The 17,858-nt window shown below is 67.0% G+C and overlaps 4 protein-coding genes across 5 annotated transcripts in view; 1 reads left to right on the top strand and 3 right to left on the bottom strand.

Moving 5' to 3' along the window:
• Window positions 1-5,420, top strand: part of LOC311164062 (rho guanine nucleotide exchange factor 11-like) — a 43,683-nt gene extending 38,263 nt beyond the window's left edge. The window contains exons 39-45 of the mRNA XM_084223326.1: window positions 3,036-3,106; window positions 3,184-3,272; window positions 3,906-4,006; window positions 4,190-4,275; window positions 4,733-4,896; window positions 4,980-5,085; window positions 5,237-5,420. Coding sequence (XP_084079452.1) covers window positions 3,036-3,106; window positions 3,184-3,272; window positions 3,906-4,006; window positions 4,190-4,275; window positions 4,733-4,896; window positions 4,980-5,085; window positions 5,237-5,336 — 717 coding nt within the window. The 3' untranslated portion in view covers window positions 5,337-5,420. The remainder of the gene's footprint in view (window positions 1-3,035; window positions 3,107-3,183; window positions 3,273-3,905; window positions 4,007-4,189; window positions 4,276-4,732; window positions 4,897-4,979; window positions 5,086-5,236) is intronic.
• On the bottom strand, window positions 57-2,245 carry LYSMD1 (LysM domain containing 1). Its single transcript, XM_084223348.1, has 3 exons — window positions 2,027-2,245; window positions 1,521-1,807; window positions 57-623 (listed from the first exon to the last, which is right to left on the bottom strand). The coding sequence occupies exons 1-3, from the start codon at window positions 2,120-2,122 to the stop codon at window positions 494-496; spliced, it is 513 nt and encodes a 170-aa protein (XP_084079474.1). The 5' UTR covers window positions 2,123-2,245; the 3' UTR covers window positions 57-493.
• Window positions 5,421-5,445: 25 nt separating the features above from the next.
• On the bottom strand, window positions 5,446-10,988 carry TMOD4 (tropomodulin 4). The gene is made up of 10 exons (XM_084223347.1): window positions 10,820-10,988; window positions 10,187-10,321; window positions 9,962-10,118; window positions 9,473-9,595; window positions 8,572-8,661; window positions 7,412-7,542; window positions 7,022-7,129; window positions 6,646-6,789; window positions 5,806-5,950; window positions 5,446-5,497 (listed from the first exon to the last, which is right to left on the bottom strand). Exons 2-10 carry the CDS (start codon window positions 10,307-10,309, stop codon window positions 5,475-5,477), a joined length of 1,044 nt encoding a protein of 347 aa, XP_084079473.1. The 5' UTR covers window positions 10,310-10,321; window positions 10,820-10,988; the 3' UTR covers window positions 5,446-5,474.
• Window positions 10,989-11,401: 413 nt separating this feature from the next.
• VPS72 (vacuolar protein sorting 72 homolog) lies at window positions 11,402-16,942 on the bottom strand (the record flags this gene model as incomplete). 2 transcript variants are annotated; one of them, XR_014616835.1, is made up of 7 exons in its annotated part: window positions 11,402-11,945; window positions 12,024-12,865; window positions 14,070-14,211; window positions 14,385-14,564; window positions 15,779-15,890; window positions 16,025-16,177; window positions 16,826-16,942. XR_014616835.1 is itself a non-coding variant. In XM_084223346.1 (6 exons), 6 exons carry the CDS (start codon window positions 16,940-16,942, stop codon window positions 12,514-12,516), a joined length of 1,056 nt encoding a protein of 351 aa, XP_084079472.1. In that variant the 3' UTR covers window positions 11,402-12,513. The 2 variants fall into 2 exon arrangements, 1 of the variants encoding a protein (XP_084079472.1); XM_084223346.1 differs by having other exon boundaries at window positions 11,402-12,865.
• Window positions 16,943-17,858: the final 916 nt, after the last annotated feature.

Here is a 17,858-nt window from a genome sequence, read left to right as displayed (position 1 = left end):
GGTGTGTCACACTGTCCCCAGGGTGTGGCCCTGTCCCCCGGGTGACACAGCCCAGCCCGGTGACAATGCTCTGGTTTATTTACACGCTGGCAGGGGGAGGTGGCACTGTCCCTGTCCCTGTCCCTGTCCCCAGGAGCTCCCTGCCCGGGGAGTGGCCCTGCGGCCCCAACCGGTGACAGGGAGGGGACACCAGGACACCTCCCCAGAGTCCCGGGGCCCACGGCAGCGAGGAGCGGTGGCACCTCCTGATGGCACCTCCGGGGTCACATCCGGGGTCACATCCCGGGTGTCTTCAGTGTCACATCCCGGGTGTCCCCAGGACCGGGTTCGCAGTGTCCCCAATGTCCCCGCTGTCCCCAATGTCCCCGCTGTCACAAGGTGAAGATCTCGTCCCCAATGTCCCCAATGTCCCCGCTGTCCCCGCTGTTGTCACAAGGTGAAGATCTCGTCCTCGCTGTCCCCACTGTCCCCAATGTCCCCGCTGTCCCCAGTGTCACAAGGTGAAGATCTCGTCCTCGCTGTCCCTGAGCGCGGCCGCCCGCGGGGTCCTGGTCAGGGGCCGGGGTCCCAGCCGGGCCCCCCGAGGGGACGCGGGGCCGGGGCCACCCCCGGCGGGCGCGGGGCTGCGGGGACAGCCGGTGACACCCGGTGACACGCGGTGACACCCGGTGACACGCGGTGACAGCCGGTGACACCACAGCCCGGCTGCTCCCAAGGCTCCCCCGTTCCACCCCGATCTTCTCTCAGCTGCCCCCCAATTTTCCCCCAGTTTTTCACAAATTTTTCCCCCATTTTCTCCCCAATTTCCCCTATTTTTTTCCTGATCTTGCCCCAGATTTCCCCCCCAGTTTTCCCCCCAGATTTTCCCCAGTTTCCCCCCATTTCCCCCCCAGTTTCCCCCCATTTCCCTCCCGGTTCCCCCGGTCCCCCCAGTCCCCTCAGTCCCCCCATTCCCCCCGGTCCCCCCAGTCCCCCCGGTCCCCTCAGTCCCCCCGGTTCCCCCCAGTCCCCTCAGTCCCCCCGGTTCCCCCCAGTCCCCCCCGGTCCCCCCAGTCCCCCCGGTTCCCCCCAGTCCCCCCGGTTCCCCCCAGTTCCCCCGGTTCCCCCGGTTCCCCCAGTCCCCCCAGTCCCCCCCGGTCCCCCAGTCCCCCCGGTCCCCCCGGTCCCCTCAGTCCCCCCCGGTTCCCTCAGTCCCCCCGGTCCCCCCGGTCCCCTCGGTTCCCCAGTTTCTCCCTCAGTCCCCCCGGTTCCCCCTAGTCCCCCCGGTTCCCCCAGTCCCCCCGGTTCCCCCGGTTCCCCCCGGTTCCTCCAGTCCCCCCAGTCCCCCCGGTTCCCCCCAGTCCCCCCAGTCCCCTCAGTCCCCCCGGTCCCCCCAGTCCCCCCGGTTCCCCCCGGTCCCCCCGGTCTCCCCAGTCCCCCCGGTTCCCCCCGGTCCCCCCGGTTCCCCCGGTTCCCCCAGTCCCCCCGGTCCCCCCAGTCCCCCCGGTCCCCCCAGTCCCCCCGGTCCCCCCGGTCCCCACCTGGCGCTCGGGCCCCGCAGCCGCTCCGCCGCCGCCTCCTTGCACCGCCCGATCTCGGCGTCCAAGCGCCGCAGGAAATCCGAGGCCGAGAGGTCGCGGCGGGAGGGGCCGGCACCGTCCCCGGCGGTGTCCCCGGGACCGTCCCCGGGCGTGTCCCCGGCGGTGTCCCCGGGAATGTCCCCGGTACCGTCCCCGGCGGTGTCGCGGTGTCCCGGGATGAGCAGCGTGGCTCTCAGGAAGATGCTGTCCGAGGAGTAGAGGCGGTTGGCGCGCTGGATCTGCTCCATCTGCGGGATGGGACCGGGATGGGACCGGGACAGAACCGGGACAGAACGGGACAGGGACGGAATGGGACCGGGACAGGGACAGGGATAAGGACACGGACCAGGATGGTCAGGCAAAGGGAACCGGGCCAGGACGGGCCCGACTTGACCCCTGGGGACCCCCACGGCCTGCCCTGCCCCCGTGTCCCCCGGTGTCCCCCGGTGTCCCCCGGGGCCGCTCACCGTCACCCCGTAGCGCAGCGCCAGCCCCTGCAGGGTGTCCCCGGGCTGCAGGCGGTGCTCCCGCGGGGCCGCCCCGGCTCCGCCGCTCCCCGCCATGGCCCGCCCGGGGGTCCCGGCCCGGGGGTCCCGCCCGGGGGTCCCGCCCGGGGGTCCCGGCCCGGCCCCGCCGCTCACGGGGAGCGCTCGGCCCCGGGCCCCGCCGAACCGGCGCGGCCGCGCGACCCCTTCTGGGAGTTGTAGTTCCGCCCGGGCCGTCTCCGCCGCCATTACCACGGAGGCATCTCGCGGTCAAACTACAACTCCCATCACGCCGCGGGGGCCGCGCTGAGGGCTCGCTGATTGGTGGTTCCTCCCGCCGACTGCCCGCCGGGAAGCGGCACCCGGAAGCGGCGGTGGCGGTTGCCATGGAGACCGCGGCCTAGCGGGGACCGCCATGTCCTTTAAGCGCGACGAGAGCGACCCGGGCCCGCTCGGGGCGCTGCAGGTGGGGCCGGCACGCCCCGGGACCCCCGGGACCCCTCCCCGGGCACCCCCCGGGCACCCCTGGCACCGCCAAGCCCAGCCCCGGCCTCCCCCCGGGCCGCGGCCTGAGCCCCGCGGGCCCCTGAGGCCTTGCCTGGGTCCCCCCTGTCCCCTCGAGGTCCCCCGGCCCTTCCCTCGGTCCCTTTGTGTCCCCTCACCCTCCCCGGGGTGTCCCCAGCCCTTTCCTGAACCCCCGGGACCCCCGGCCCTTCCCTCGGTCCCTTTGTGTCCCCTCAGTCCCCTCGAGGGCCCGCAGCTTCTGCCCCGGCCCCGCTTTGTCCCCTCAGCCCTGCCCAGGGCTGGCCCCGAGTGGCTTTGTCCGGGGGGACGGTTTGGGGACAGTGTGGGGACAGCCTGGGGACAGCCTGGGGGTGGTTTGGGGATAGCCTGGGTGGGGACAGTTTGGGGACGGTTTGGGGACGGTTTGGGGACAGCCTGGGGACAGCCTGGTGGCGGGAGGTGACCGCGGTGGCCCTGCTGTCCCCAGCGGCGCCGCGTGGCCGAGCTGCTGGCCAGCGCCATCCCCGAGGACGAGGCGCTGCTGCTGCGTGACGGCAGGTGAGGCTCCCCGCGTCCCCGTGTCCCCCGGTGTCCCCACCGTCCCTCAGTGTCCCTCAGTGTGCCCGTGTCCCCAGGCTGGCCTGCTCGCTGTGTCCCCAGCGGCCCGTGTGTGACACTCTGCAGACGCTGCTGCTGCACCGCGCGGGCAGGAAGCACCTGGACAGTGAGTCAGGCTGGCCCTGTCCCCCGTGCTGTCACCTGTACTGTCCCCTCACTGTGTCCCTGTCCCCTCACTGTGTCCCTGTCCCTGTCCCCGACCCCTCACAGTGTCTCTGTCCCCTCACGGTGTCCCTGTCCCCTCAGTGTGTCCCTGTCCCTATCCCTGTGCCTGTCCCCTCACAGTGTCCCTGTCCCCTCAGTGTGTCCCTGTCCCTATCCCTGTGCCTGTCCCCTCACAGTGTCCCTGTCCCCTCAGTGTGTCCCTGTCCCCTCACAGTGTCCCTGTCCCCTCAGTGTGTCCCTGTCCCTATCCCTGTCCCCTCACGGTGTCCCTGTCCCTGTCCGTGTCCCTGTCCCCTCACCATGTCCCCTCACGGTGTCCCTGTCCCCTCACCATGTCCCCTCACGGTGTCCCTGTCCCCTGTCCCCTCACGGTGTCCCCATCCCCTCACTGTGTCCCTGTCCCCTCACGGTGTCCCTGTCCCCTCACATGTCCCTGTCCCCTCAGTCTGTCCCTGTCCCTGTCCCCTCATGGTGTCCCCTCACATGTTCCCATCCCCTCACAGTGTCCCCTCATGTGTCCCTGTCCCTGTCCCTGTCCCTGTCCCTGTCCCCTGACGTGTCCCCGCCCTCGCAGACCTGCAGCGCTCCTTCGGGCGGCACCGCTGGCCCCAGGTGGCCCCTCAGGGACCCCAGGTGGCCCCGCAGGAGGCGCCGGGCGTGGCCCCAGGTGTGCAGGTGGGTGTGGCCGGGCTGGGCGGGGCCCCACGGCTGGGACACCGAGTGGGCGTGGCCTCTGAGGGTGTTGCCCTGAGTGGGTGTGGCCTATGTGGGTGTGGGGGTTCCGCGGGGGCGTGGCCTGGTTGGGTGTGGTTCGGGTGGGCGTGGCTCGGTGGGCGTGGCTCGTGGGCGTGTCCGCAGGCGCCGCTGCTGGCCCGGACGCGCCGCCTGGCCCGGAGCGCGCTGCTGAGAGCGGCCCCGTACAGCAGCTGCTGCCGGAGAGCCAGGTGGGGAAAATGGGGGGAAAAGGGGGGAAATCGGGACAGGGGGAATGGGGGGAGACGGGGGGAAAAGGGGGGATGGGGGAAATGGGAAAATGGGGGGAAAAGGGAGGAAATCGGGACAGGGGGAATGGGGGGAAATGGGGGGAAAATGGGAAAAAAAGGGGGGAAATGAGGAATGGGGAGAATGGGGGAAAAAGGGGGAAATGGGGGGTAAAGGGGGGCAAAATGGGGGGAAAAAACTGGGGGGAACAGGAGGATGGGGAAAACGGGGGAAATAGGGCAAAGATGGCAAAGATGGGAAGAAAAAACGGGAGAAGATGGGAAAGGAACTCAGGGATACCAGGAAAAACCGGGGACAAAGAGGAAAAGCTGGGAAAGGACCCAGGGGAAGGGGGAAGTTGTGGGACTCCCGGGAAAGGGAATGTTTTGGGATTCACCCCCTCTGCCTTGCCCCTCCCAGGTCCAAGGGCAGCAGCTCCCAGGCTGGGGTCCCCGGGACGATCCCAAAAAATTCCCAGCCGCCGCCGGAGCCGTCCCAGAGCCCCGGGAATGCCGGGAATGCCGGGAATGCCGGGAATGCCGGGAATGCCGAAAGCCCCGGTCCAGGTCCCGCACACAGAGCCGGTGAGACCCCGCCCCTTCCAGGGGGCTTTCCCGGGAATTCCCCATTCCCGGAATTCCCAGCAGCGCCTCCCCTGCTCCCACAGGCGTTCCCAAGGACGGGAAGCGGGGAAGGAAAGGAAAATGCCCGAGTTCCGAGGGGCCGAGCCCCGAGCGGCTGCGGATCCTGCGGCACCACCTGCACCTGCGCAGGTGGGTTGGGGTCTGGGAATTCTGGGGAAATCCCAAAATATCCCCCCAAAAACCCTCACAAATATCCCCAAAAATACCCCAAAAAAAGCCCCAAAACACCCCCCTAAAATCCCAGAAATATGAAAAGAGATTCCCAAATTCCCCTTCCCAGCCGGGGCTGGCTCCAGGATCCCGCTGGGAATTGGGTCAAGGATGGGAACGCCGAGTTCGACTCCGACGAGGAGGAGCCGCCACCACTGCCACCAGCCTGACGGCCCCACACGGCCCCAGGGGTCCCCAGGTGTCCCCAGGTGTCCCCAGAGCCCCGGGAATAAAGGGGGGATTTTTTGGGACCGTTTTCCGCTGGTTTTCCACTTTATTCCCAGCGGTTCCTGAGCTCGGGGGAATTTTTAGGATTTCTTCTGTTGGCGACCTGGGGGGAGAGAAAAGGGGGAGTCAGGGCAAAGTCCCACCCCTGGTGACACTTGGGGACATTCAGGAGCTCGCTTCAAGGTTGGCTCAGCTCTGGGACCCCCAGGTGACATCTGGGGACACTTGGGGACCCTCGCAGAGCTCCTTTTGAGGTGGCTTCGCCTCTGGGACACCCCAAATGCACCCTTGGGGACACCTGGGGACGTTCAGGGGCTGGGGACAGCTCTGGGTGAGCCCTCCCGGTGGAATCCCCTGGCGGTGACGCCGGGGTGGCCCTGGGGACCCTTGGGGACCCTTGGGGACACTCACGGAGCTCGTTGTTGCGGGTGAGGGCGGCGGCGGCGCGCGCCCGCGGGCCCTGCAGGGTGAAGGTGTACCCGAAGCGCAGCAGGGAGGGACACTGCTCCAGCGTGGCTGCCATGGCCATCTCCACCGTGTCCCCGAGGCGCTGGCACTGCGGGGACAGCGGGGACGTGGTCAGTGTCACTGCCACTCCCCTGTCCTCACTGTGACCCCCAAGCACTGCGGGGACAGCGGGGACGTGGTCAGTGTCACTGCCACTCCCCTGTCCCCACCGTGACCCCCGAGCACTGCGGGGACAGCGGGGACATGGTCAGTGTCACTGCCACTCCCCCCTCCCCACTGTGACCCCCAAGCACTGCGGGGACAGCGGGGACATGGTCAGTGTCACTGCCACTCCCCCCTCCCCACTGTGTCCCCGAGGTGCTGACACTGCAGGCTTGGACACAGTCAGGTCACTGTCACCTTCCCTGCTGTCCCTGTCCCTGCTGTCCCCAGTGTCCCTGTCCCCACTGTCCCTGTCCCTGCTGTCCCTCTCCGTGCTGTCCCTGTCCCTGCTATCCCTGTCCCCGCTGTCCCTGTGCCCGCTGTCCCTGTCCCTTCTGTCCCCACTGTCCCTCCTGTGTCCGCTGTCCCTGTAACTGTCCCCCCTGTCCCTGTCCCCCCTGTCCCCTGCTGTCCCCGTTACTGTCACCTGGTTGTCCAGGCGGATCTCGCTCAGCATGGGGCAGCGCCCGAGGGCAGCCAGGACGCTGTCCCTGCTCTCCCTGCTGTCCCTGCTGTCCCTGTCGCTGTCCCCACTGTCCCTGTCCCTGTCCCCATCGCTGTCCCCTGTGTCCCCGCTGTCACCTGGTTGTCCAGGCGGATCTCGCTCAGCGTGGGGCAGCGCCCGAGGGCGGCCAGCAGCCGCAGCATGCCCGCGCTGGTGATGAAGTTGGACTCGAGGTTGAGGCTCTGCAGGCTCTGGTTGTGCTCCAGCATCTCGGCCACCGCCTGGGGACACCCCGGTGGCACCACAGTGGCACCAGAGTGGCACCAGAGTGACACCAGAGTGACACCAAAGTGGCACCAGAGTGGCACCAAAGTGGCACCAAAGTGGCACCAGAGTGGCACCAGAATGGCACCGTGGGGACACTGCCCTTGGTGTCCCGGGGATGGGTGGACAGGCACGGGATGGACCCGTGCAGGGACATCTGGGGACACTGGGGGACACTGGGGGACTCACGTTGGCCACCAGGTCGTTGCTGCGCGTGGCCACCAGGCTGAGGCTGCGCACGTGGGTGTTGGTCTTGATGGCCTGACAGATGGCCTCGAGCGTGGGGACAGGGATGTCCTGGGGACAGCGGGGGACACGGGGTCACCAGGGGGCTGGGATGTCCCCAGGGGGCTCAGGGACAGGGGTGTGCTGGGGACACTTGGGGACACGGGGTCACCAGGGGGCTTGGGATGTCCTGGGGACACTTGGGGACACGGAGTCACCCAGAGGCTGGGGTGGGACGTGGAGCCTTGGGGACATAGTGGGGACAGGGACCCCCCCCGGGTGCCACCCTGGGGGTTGCAGGCCCCCCTGGGGACACGCTGGGGACACGCTGGGACGGTGGCGGCGCGGTGTCACCTTGATGTTGTTGAGGTTGACGTCCTGCAGCGCGGGGTCGTTGTCCTGCAGCCGCCGCAGCGTCTCGGCCACGTCCGTGGGGTTCGGGGGCTCGTCCGGCACCGGCCGGTACCGGTCCGGCTGCACCACGCCTGGGGGGCGTGGGGACAGCGTGGGGACAGCGTGGGGACAGCGTGGGAGAGCGTGGGGACAGTGTGGGGACAGTGTGGGGACAGTGTGGGGACAGCGTGGGGACAGTGTGGGGACAGCGTGGGGACAGCGCGGGGACAGCGCGGGGACAGTGTGGGGACAGTGTGGGGACAGTGTGGGGACAGCGTGGGGACAGTGTGGGACAGCGTGGGACAGCGTGGGGACAGCGTGGGGACAGCGTGGGGACAGCGTGGGAGAGCGTGGGAGAGCGTGGGGACAGCGTGGGGACAGCGTGGGGACAGTGTGGGGACAGTGTGGGGACAGCGTGGGGACAGTGTGGGGGCAGCGTGGGGACAGTGTGGGACAGCGTGGGGACAGCGTGGGGGCAGCGTGGGACAGCGTGGGGACAGCGTGGGGACAGCGCGGGGACAGCGTGGGGACAGCATGGGGACAGCGCTCAGGGACACCAAACACACGGGCTTGGTCCCCACATGCTGCCCCAGACTCTCTGTGGAGGCGCTTGGCCCCCTGTCCCCATCCCTGTCCCCTTGTCACTCATTGTTGATGCCCTGTCCCCATCCCTGTCCCCATCCCTGTCCCTGTCCCCGTCCCCTGTCACTCACTGTTGATGCCCTGTCCCCGTCCCTGTCCCTGTCCCTTTGTCACTCACTGTTGATGCCCTGTCCCTGTCCCCTGTCACTCACTGTTGATGCCCTGTCCCTGTCCCCCTGTCACTCACTGTTGATGCCCTGTCCCCATCCCTGTCCCCATCCCCATCCCTGTCCCCATCCCTGTCCCCATCCCTGTCCCCGTCCCTGTCCCTGTCCCTTTGTCACTCACTGTTGATGCCCTGTCCCCATCCCTGTCCCCATCCCCATCCCTGTCCCCGTTCCTGTCCCCATCCCTGTCCCCGTCCCTGTCCCCTGTCACTCCCTGTTGATGCCCTGTCCCTGTCCCCTGTCACTCACTGTTGATGCCCTGTCCCCATCCCTGTTGATGCCCTGTCCCCGTCCCTGTCCTCTGTCACTCACTGTTGATGCCCTCGGTGTTGCAGATGTTCCCGCTGCAGATGGCATCGTAGTACTGCTTGTTACTCATCAGCGTGTACATGCCCAGGATGGCTGCGGGGACATGGGGGTGACACTGGGGACATCGGGGGCACAGGGGGGCACGGGGGACACAGGGCCCCACTGTCCCCCCGGGGAGGTGGCACTGGGAGCACTGGGTGGCAACTGGGGGGACACAGAGGGTGAGGGGGACAGAGGGTGACACTGTGGGACAATGTGTGTGACACTCGGGGGTGTGTGACAGTGACACAGAGACACCGTGTGACACTCAGGTGTGTGACACAAGGACAGGTGTGCCGTGCTGGGCTGGTGCTCGGTGTCCCTCCCCGGGTGACACCGTGTGACACTCGGGTGTGTGACAGTGACACTGTGTGACAGGCACAGCCCCTTGGGGACAGCGTTACCCTCGGCCGAGGCCCTTCCTGGTGCCGCTCCCGGCCCCGCGGGGATCCCGGCCTGCGCAGAGCCCATCCCATGGAAATCCCATGGAAATCCCATGGAAATGCCATGGAAATCCAATCCCATCCCATCCCATCCCATCCCATCCCATCCCATCCCATCCCATCCATCCCATCCCATCCCATCCCATCCCATCCCATCCCATCCCATCCCATCCCATCCATCCCATCCCATCCCATCCCATCCCATCCCATCCCATCCCATCCCATCCCATCCCATCCCATCCCATCCCATCCCATCCCATCCCATCCCATCCCATCCCATCCCATCCCATCCCCATCCTTTACAAATCCCACCCCCATTCCAACCCCAGTCCCGATCCCCGATCCCATTCCCAATGCCATCCCCTTCCCGATCCCGTTCCCATCCCGGTCCCGACCCCGCGGTCCCCGCTGTCCCCACCCACCGGCGATGTCGCACATCTCGGCCTCGGTGGCGTTGGCCAGCGCCTCCTCCAGCTCCGGCTCCAGCGTCACCTGCTCCTCCCGCGGCAGCGCCGGCGCCGCCGCCTTGGGGACAAACGGCTTCCCTGGGGACAGGGACAGGGTCACGGGGGCCGCGGGGACATGGGGACAGCAGGCATGGCGACAAACGGCTTCCCTGGGGACAGGGGCACGGGACAAACGGCTTCAGGTGGCATCATCGGGGTGGCCTCAGTGAGGCTGGCACTGCTGTCGCTGGGTTGTGACCATCCCGGGGCTGGCACTGCTGTCCCGGGGGGTGACCCTGCCAGGGCTGGTGGCCGTGCCCGGGGCTGGCGGGGGCCCAGCTCGCCCAGGACACCCGAGCCGCTGGCGAGGCCGAGCTAAATATACCCGAGCCTGGGGGCCCGGTCCCCTCCGTGTCCCCAGCCTGTCCCCAGCCCGTCCCCACGGTGTCCCCGCTGTCCCCAGACCTTTTTTCTCGCCGGTGAAGGGCACGAGGTCCTGGCGCTCCTCGGCCTCCAGCGCCTGCCGCTCCAGGTGCTGCAGGAGCGCGTCCCGGTCCAGCGGTCCCGTGGGGCTCTTGTGGGTCTGGTCGCGCTGGCGCAGCCCCGCGGGCAGCAGCACGTTCTGGGGACAGCGCCCGTGTCACCGCCTGTCCCCGCGGCCGCCCGCGCCGCCCCCCGGCCCGCGCCCACCTCGGGGTCCATCTCGGCCAGCTCGGCGTCCAGCTGGGCCAGCTCCTCCGGGGACAGCTCCTGCAGGATCTTGTCCTCGTCGATGTCGCGGTACTTCTCCAGCTCCTGCCGGTACGGCGTCATGGCCGCGGGGACCTGGGGACGGCGCGGGGACAGCGGGGTGGCACCGCGGGGGACAGCGGGGGGACACGGCAGGGACCCCTCCGTGCCAGCGCTGCCGGGCTCCGGGGACACCGTGGGACACGGGGGGACCTGGCCGTGCCACCCTCTGCGGGGACAGCGCTTGGGGACACGGAGCACACCCCGAAAGTTGTCCCCAACCTTTGTCGCCTCCCAGGGTCACATCCCGCTCCTGCCTCCCCCCCCAGTTCCAGCGTCCCCTCCAGACTGCGGCCCCTCCGGGGGTGACAGGAGGGACAAACCGCGAGTCCCCGAATGTCGCGACCCCAGGAGCGCCGCTCCGCGCTGTCCCCAGGGCGGGGTGGGGACACACCTGCCCGGCCCCACCCCCTCGGAGCCTGGGAATTCCTTCGGGAAGCGGCTCCGGGATCTCCGAACCCCCAAATTTCTGCGGCGGGAGGGGGGAGGGGGAGGTGACACTGCGGGGACAGCGCGGGGACAGCGGGGCCGTACCTGGGGCCGATCCCGAACGCCGGGGCTGATCCCGCGGCCGATCCTAAAGCCCCGGGGGGGATCCTAAAGCGGATCCTAAAGCCGATCCCAAAAGCCGGGGCCGATCCCGGAGCCCCGGGGACGATCCCAAAAGCCGGGGCCGATCCCAAAGCTCTGGGGCCGCGCGGGGCATGAGATCAGCGCTTTATTCGGGCCGGGAGGGCGGATCCGCGTCCCGGCCCTTATCGGGAACGGGGGGGCCCCGCCCCGGCCCCGCGAGGCCCCGCCGACCCCAAAACCGCCGGGGGCAGAGGGAGAGCGGATCCTTCCCCAGTCCCAAAACCCTGCAAAGCTCCGACCCCAAAACCGCCGGGGGAAAAGGGGGACACGGATCCTTTACAAACCCCACAAAGCCCAAGGCGGGTTTGGCCCCACAAGCCCCGAATTTGGGAGGTGAAGGGGGTTTGGACCCCCCAAAATGGGATTTGGGGGAGCTGGGAATGAGTTTTGTAGGGTCTTCTGGAAAAGGGGATCCCATAAACTTTATTTTAGGCTTTTCTGGAGAAAGGAATCCCATACTATTGTAGGGTCTTCTGGGAAATAATGGGTTCGTGAATGTTGTTTATTGTAGGATCTCTTGGAAAAAGGGCTCCCACCCCGTATTTTTTGTAGCATTTCTGGGAAAAGGTTCTGCAAACCTCTTTTTTTGTATTGTAGGATCTCCTGGAAAAAGGGGCTCCCACCACCCCACACCAACCAACCCCCAAATCAACTTTATTCCCTCATCCAACACCCCTGGTGAACAGCGACCCCCAAAAAACATCCCTCACATGGGGGACCCCATATCCCTAAATCCCAGTAGCCCAGTATCCCAAAATCCTGGGATTTCAGGCACAGCCAACACTTTGGAAGGGAGCCCCTCCACAAAACCGTGACAGCTTCAATCCCAACGCCCCGAGACCCCAAACCCCGGCTCCCAGGGGCTGGGAACGCCGTTTGATGAGGATTTCCTGCTGTTTTAGGGAGAACCCACACCCCAAACCCCAAATCCCACACCCCAAATCCCAGCTGTCAGGCGCTGGGCACGCTCTGCTTGATGACGATTTTCTGCAGTTTTAGGAACATCCCACATCCCAAATCCCAGGCACTGGGCACGCTGTTTGATGATGATTTTCTGCTGTTTTAGGGAGAACATTCCCACACCCCAAATCCCAAACCCCAACACCCCAAATCCCAGCTGTCAGGTGCTGGGCACGCTCTGTTTGATGGCGATTTTCTGCAGTTTTAGGAACATCCCACACCCCAAATCCCAAACCCCACACCCCAAATCCCAGCTGTCAGGCGCTGGGCACACTCTGCTTGATGACGATTTTCTGCAGTTTTAGGGAGAACATTCCCACACCCCAAACCCCACACCCCAAATCCCAGCTGTCAGGCGCTGGGCACGCTCTGCTTGATGACGATTTTCTGCAGTTTTAGGAACATCCCAAACCCCAAACCCCAAATCCCAAATCCCACAGCCCAGCTGTCAGGCGCTGGGCACGCTCTGCTTGATGACGATTTTCTGCAGTTTTAGGAACATCCCACACCCCAAACCCCACACCCCAAATCCCAACCGTCAGGCGCTGGGCACGCTTTGCTTGATGACGATTTTCTGCAGTTTTAGGAAGATCCCACACCCCAAACCCCACACCCCAAATCCCCAATCCCAGCTGTCAGGCGCTGGGCACGCTCTGCTTGATGACGATTTTCTGCCGGCCGGGCCGTGCCCCGGGGCTGTCCCCGGCGGCGGCGGCGGCGGCGGCGGCGCTGGGCAGCCCGTGCGCCGTCACGTACTTGCGGTAGGCCTCGCGGATGATGCGGAAGGCGCGGGCGTTGGAGTAGGGGATGTCGGTGATGGGGTCGCGGTAGAGCGCCGGCTTGTGCGTGACGGGGCAGAGCTCCCGCACCGGCAGCCGCGGCGGCCGCGCCCGCGGGAAGCAGCGCTCGAAGGTGGCGTCGTCGCTGAAGGAGATGAAGGTGCGCGAGCACTTCCCCGGCGACGGCGGCCGCGCCTCGGGGTCCAGCCTGCAACGGCGGCGGCGGCGGCTGGGAGCGGGCCGGGGGGCTGGGAGGGGGCTGGGGGGGCTGGGAGGGGTCTGGGGGGGCTGAGATGGGTCTGGGAGCGGGCCGGGGGGCTGGGATGGGTCTGGGGGGGCTGAGATGGGTCTGGGAGCGGGCCGGGGGGCTGGGATGGGGCTGGGGGGGCTGGGATGGGTCTGGGGGGGATTGGGGCGGCCAAGGGGGGGCTGGGATGGGTCTGGGGGGGCTGAGATGGGTCTGGGGGGGATTGGGGTGGGTCTGGGGGATTGGGGGGACCAAAGGGGGGGACTGCAATGGGTCTGGGAGCGGGCCGGGGGGCTGGGATGGGTCTGGGGGGGCTGAGATGGGTCTGGGGGCGCTGAGATGGGTCTGGGGGATTGGGGCGGCCAAAAGGGGAGGGATTGCAATGGGTCTGGGGGGGATTGGGGTGGCCAAGGGGGGCTGAGATGGGTCTGGGGGGGCTGAGATGGGTCTGGGGGATTGGGGGGGCCAAAAGGGGAGGGACTGCAATGGGTCTGGGGGGGATTGGGGTGGCCAAAGGGGGGCTGGGATGGGTCTGGGGGATTGGGGCGGCCAAGGGGGGGGACTGCAATGGATCTGGGGGGGATTGGGGTGGGAAAAAGGGGTTGAGATGGGTCTGGGGGGGGATTGGGGTGGGAAAAGGGGGGACTGCAATGGATCTGGGGGGGATTGGGGTGGGAAAAGGGGGCTGAGATGGGTCTGGGGGGATTGGGGTGGGAAAAGGGGGTTGAGATGGATCTGGGGGGGATTGGGGTGGGAAAAGGGGCTGTGATGGGCCTGGGGGCTCGGGGTGGCCAAAAGGGGGGACTGCAATGGGTCTGGGGGCTCAAAGGGTGCAGCTCCAGTGGGGGATTTGGGGTGGCCAAAAGGGGGGACTGCAATGGGGTCTGGGGGCTCAGAAGGTGCAGCTCCAGTGGGGGATTTGGGGTTTGTGGTGGTGCCCAAGAACTGGGATTCCAACGGGATCTGGGGCCTCAAAAACTGCAACTCCAAGGTGGAATTTGAGATTGGCAGGGTGGAGATTAAAACCTGCTTTTCCCATGAAATTTGGGGCTCAAAACCTGCTTTTCCCAGGGGATTTGGGGCTCAAAACCCGCTTTTCCCAGGGGATTCGGGGGTTCCAAGGGGACAGCCCCAGGCTGGGACTGGGGGTCCGGGGGGCACTCACCCCTCCACGTCCACGGGGTCGTCGCGGCCGGGCTCGGGCAGGAGGGGCATGGTCAGGGACCAGTACCGGATCACGGGGCCCACGATCTTCCTCTTCTTCTGCACCTGCTTCTTCTTGTCGGCCTCCAGCCGCTCGTAGTTCTCTGGGAGGGGGAAAGGGGCCGGGAATGGGATCAGGAACTGGGGCAGGAACGGCTCAGCCCGGCACAGGCACCTGACAGGGCCTGACCCTGGGACCCGAGCAGCTCCTGGGAGCCCTGAGCCATTCCCAGTGTCCCAATGTCCCAATGTCCCAATCCCAATCCCACTCCCTCACCCAGGGAGCGCAGGTTGATCTCCTCGGTGATCTTGGCCTCCTCCAGCAGCTCCTCCTGGGTCAGGGGCCGCTCGTAGCTGGTGCCTCCCTTTTTCCTCTTGGACTGCACCTGGCGCTCCTGCAGCCGCAGGAACGTCTGCCGGGTGTGCTCCGTGGTGGACTGCCGCATGTGCTTCCTGCCTGCGGGACGGCCACGGCTCACAGGGACCCCAGAGACCCCACTGCCAGCTCCTGCATCTCACACAGACCCCAGAGACCCCACTGCCAGCTCCTGCATCACACAGGGACCCCAGAGACCCCACTGCCAGCTCCTGCATCTCACAGGGACCCCACTGCCAGCTCCTGCATCTCACAGAGACCCCACTGCCAGCTCCTGCATCTCACAGAGACCCCAGAGACCCCACTGCCAGCTCCTGCATCTCACAGGGACCCCAGAGACCCCACTGCCAGCTCCTGCATCTCACAGAGACCCCAGAGACCCCACTGCCAGCTCCTGCATCTCACAGAGATCCCGGGACCCCATTCCCAACCCCTGGATCACCCAGAGACCCTGGGATCCACTGCCAGCTCCTGCATCACACAGAGATCCCGGGATCCCATTCCCACCCCCTGGAGAACCAGGAGCTCTCCCATGGGATCCCATTTCCAGCTGGGATCACCAAGACCCTGCTCCCACCCATCCCCACCCCATCCCATCCCATTCCCATTCCCATTCCCATTCCCATTCCCATCCCATTCCCACCCCATTCCCATCCCCACTCCATTCCCATCCCACCCACACTCACTGTCTCCCACGTCCTCCTGCAGCTCCAGGGGCACGGATTCCCATCCCCATTCCCACCCCATTCCCATTCCCATCCCCATCCCATCCCATCCCCATCCCCATTCCCATCCCATTCCCATTCCCATTCCCACCCCATTCCCAATCCCATCCCCATTCCCATTCCCACCCACACTCACTGTCTCCCACATCCTCCAGCAGCTCCAAGGGCACGGATTCCCATCCCCATTCTCATTCCCATTCCCATCCCATCCCATCCTCACCATTCCCACCCTATTCTCATTCCCATTCCCACCCCACCCTATTCCCATTCCCACCCCATCCCATTCCCACCCACACTCACTGTCTCCCACATCCTCCTCTTGCAGCTCCAGGGGCACGGATTCCCATCCCCATTCTCATTCCCATTCCCATTCCCATCCCCATTCCCATTCCCACCCCATCCCCATCATTCCCATTCCCACCCACACTCACTGTCTCCCACGTCCTCCTGCAGCTCCAGGGGCATGGATTCCCATCCCCATTCCCATTCCCATCCCATTCCCATCCCCATTCCCATCCCATTCCCACCCCATTCCCAATCCCACCCCATTCCCATCCCACCCACACTCACTGTCTCCCACGTCCTCCTGCAGCTCCAGGGGCACGGATTTCACCTCCCGGCTCTTCTGGGAGCCTCCCCGCGGCCCCTCGGCCTTCTTGGCCCGCAGGCTCTTGAGCGGCTCCTGCCGACAAAGGCCGGGATTAAGGACCGGGAGCACCGGGGCCGGGACCGGGGGATTGCCCCGGAGCAGCCCGGAGCAGCCCGGTACCCGCGGGATTTCCCCGGTAACAGCCCCGGTAACAGCCCCGGCCGTACCCGGTAGGCCTTGGTGAGCACGCGGCGGCGCCGCCGGGGCTCGGCCTCGTCCTGCTCCGAGCCCGGCTCGTCGCCCTCGTCGATGTCGAAGTCCGAGTCCACCTCGTCATCGCTGTCCGAGTGCTCGCCGCGGTACTCGTCATCGCCGGACTCCTGGGGAAAACGGGAATGGGGGAATGAGGGAAAACGGGAATGTGGGAATGGGAATGGGGGAATGAGGGAAAACGGGAATGTGGGAATGTGGGAATGAGGGAATCCCACCCGGGATCCCCGCGGTGCTCGTCATCGCCGGACTCCTGGGGGGAAAACGGGAACGGGGGAATGAGGGAAAACGGGAATGGGGGAATGAGGGAAAACGGGAATGTGGGAATCCCACCCGGGATCCCCGCGGTACTCGTCATCGCCGGACTCCTGGGGGGAAAACGGGAATAGGGGAATGTTGGGAATGTGGGAATGAGAATATGGAATCCCACCCGGGGATCCCCACCGTGCTCGGTGTGCCCAGCTCCCGGGACCGGCCACCCACAGACCCTCGGGGGGCTCCCACCGGGCCCGCTATCCCGGGATTCATCCCGTTATCCCGGACCCCCACGGGATGGAGCCCCCGGGGGTGCTCATCCCAAACGCTCCTCCCGGGACATCCCCCCATCCCCCGGGCAGCCCCCACCCCCGGCCATGCCCGTTCCCCGGACACCCCTGGGCCCCGCTCGGCCCCGCTCGGCCCCGCTCCCCTCACGGCTCCCGCCGCCCGCTCCCGCCGCCCCCGGGCCGCCCCCGCCGCGCCGCGCGGGTGCCGCTCGCCTCGTTGAAGCCGCCGTAGGTGGTCTGGTAGAACTCGTCCTCCTCCTCGGCCTGCAGCAGCCCCGAGAGCCGGTTCCCCGCCGTCCGCCGCGGGGCGCGGCCCTCCGCCAGGCTCATCTCGGCGCTCGGCTCGCCCGCCTGCCGCCCCGCCCCGCCCCGCAGAGCGGGGAGAGCGAGCGAGCGCAGAGCGATCGATGGGCGGGAGAGAGGGCGACACCGCGCGGGCGCAGGGGGAACTGCGGGTGACGTCATTGTGGGGGCGACGTGATCGCGCTTGGGATGACGTCATGCGCTGAGTGCGAGGAGTTGAGCGCGCTCTGTGACGTCATGGGGCGGGTGTGCGAGCTGTGACGGAGTGTGGGCACTATATGACGTCACCGGGTGGGTGTCGGGGTTGTGCAGAGGCTCTGTGACGTCATGGGGTGTCCGGGCAGTGATGTCATAGGGGAGACGCATAGATATGCAATTCAGCAGAGTGACGTCACAGGATGGGTGCGTGGGCGTGCCCTGTGACGTCAGAGGATGGGGGGTGTGTGTGTGCTCTGCGACGTCACTGATTTTGGGGTGCGGTGCCTAAGGATGACGTCATTTAATGTTGCGATCAATGTGACGTCACGCCCTCCTCCCACTCCGCCCGTCACGTGACTCCGCGGGGCCGAGCGCGAGCCGGGGGAGGCGGAGCCGCGGCCCGAGCCGCGCATGCGCCGTGCTGGCCCGCCCGCGTGGCCCCCGCGGCCCCCATCGCCCGCGGCCGCGTGGGGCGCGCCGGGAGGGGCGGGGCTGAGCGCGGAAAGGGCGCGGTTTAGCATAGAACGGGGCGTGGCCACGCCTGATTGGTGGGGCTGAGCATGCGGGGCGGGGTGGACGGGGAAGAGGCGTGGTTCAGCCGCGAGGGGGTGGAGCCGCGCATAAAAGAGGCGGTGCTGGACGGCGAGTGGGCGTGTCTTCGTCCGCATAAGGAGCGTCAATACGACGAGAGGGCGGGGTTTATTCCGAAAAGGGCGTGGCTCGCGTGGGCGGGGGCGTGGCCGGG

This window comes from Fringilla coelebs (assembly GCF_963513975.1).
Source record: "Fringilla coelebs genome assembly, chromosome: 29".
NCBI classification, from domain to species: Eukaryota; Metazoa; Chordata; class Aves; order Passeriformes; family Fringillidae; genus Fringilla; species Fringilla coelebs.
Note: the sequence above shows the minus strand (reverse complement) of the source record. Positions and strands in the feature narration are given on the sequence as shown.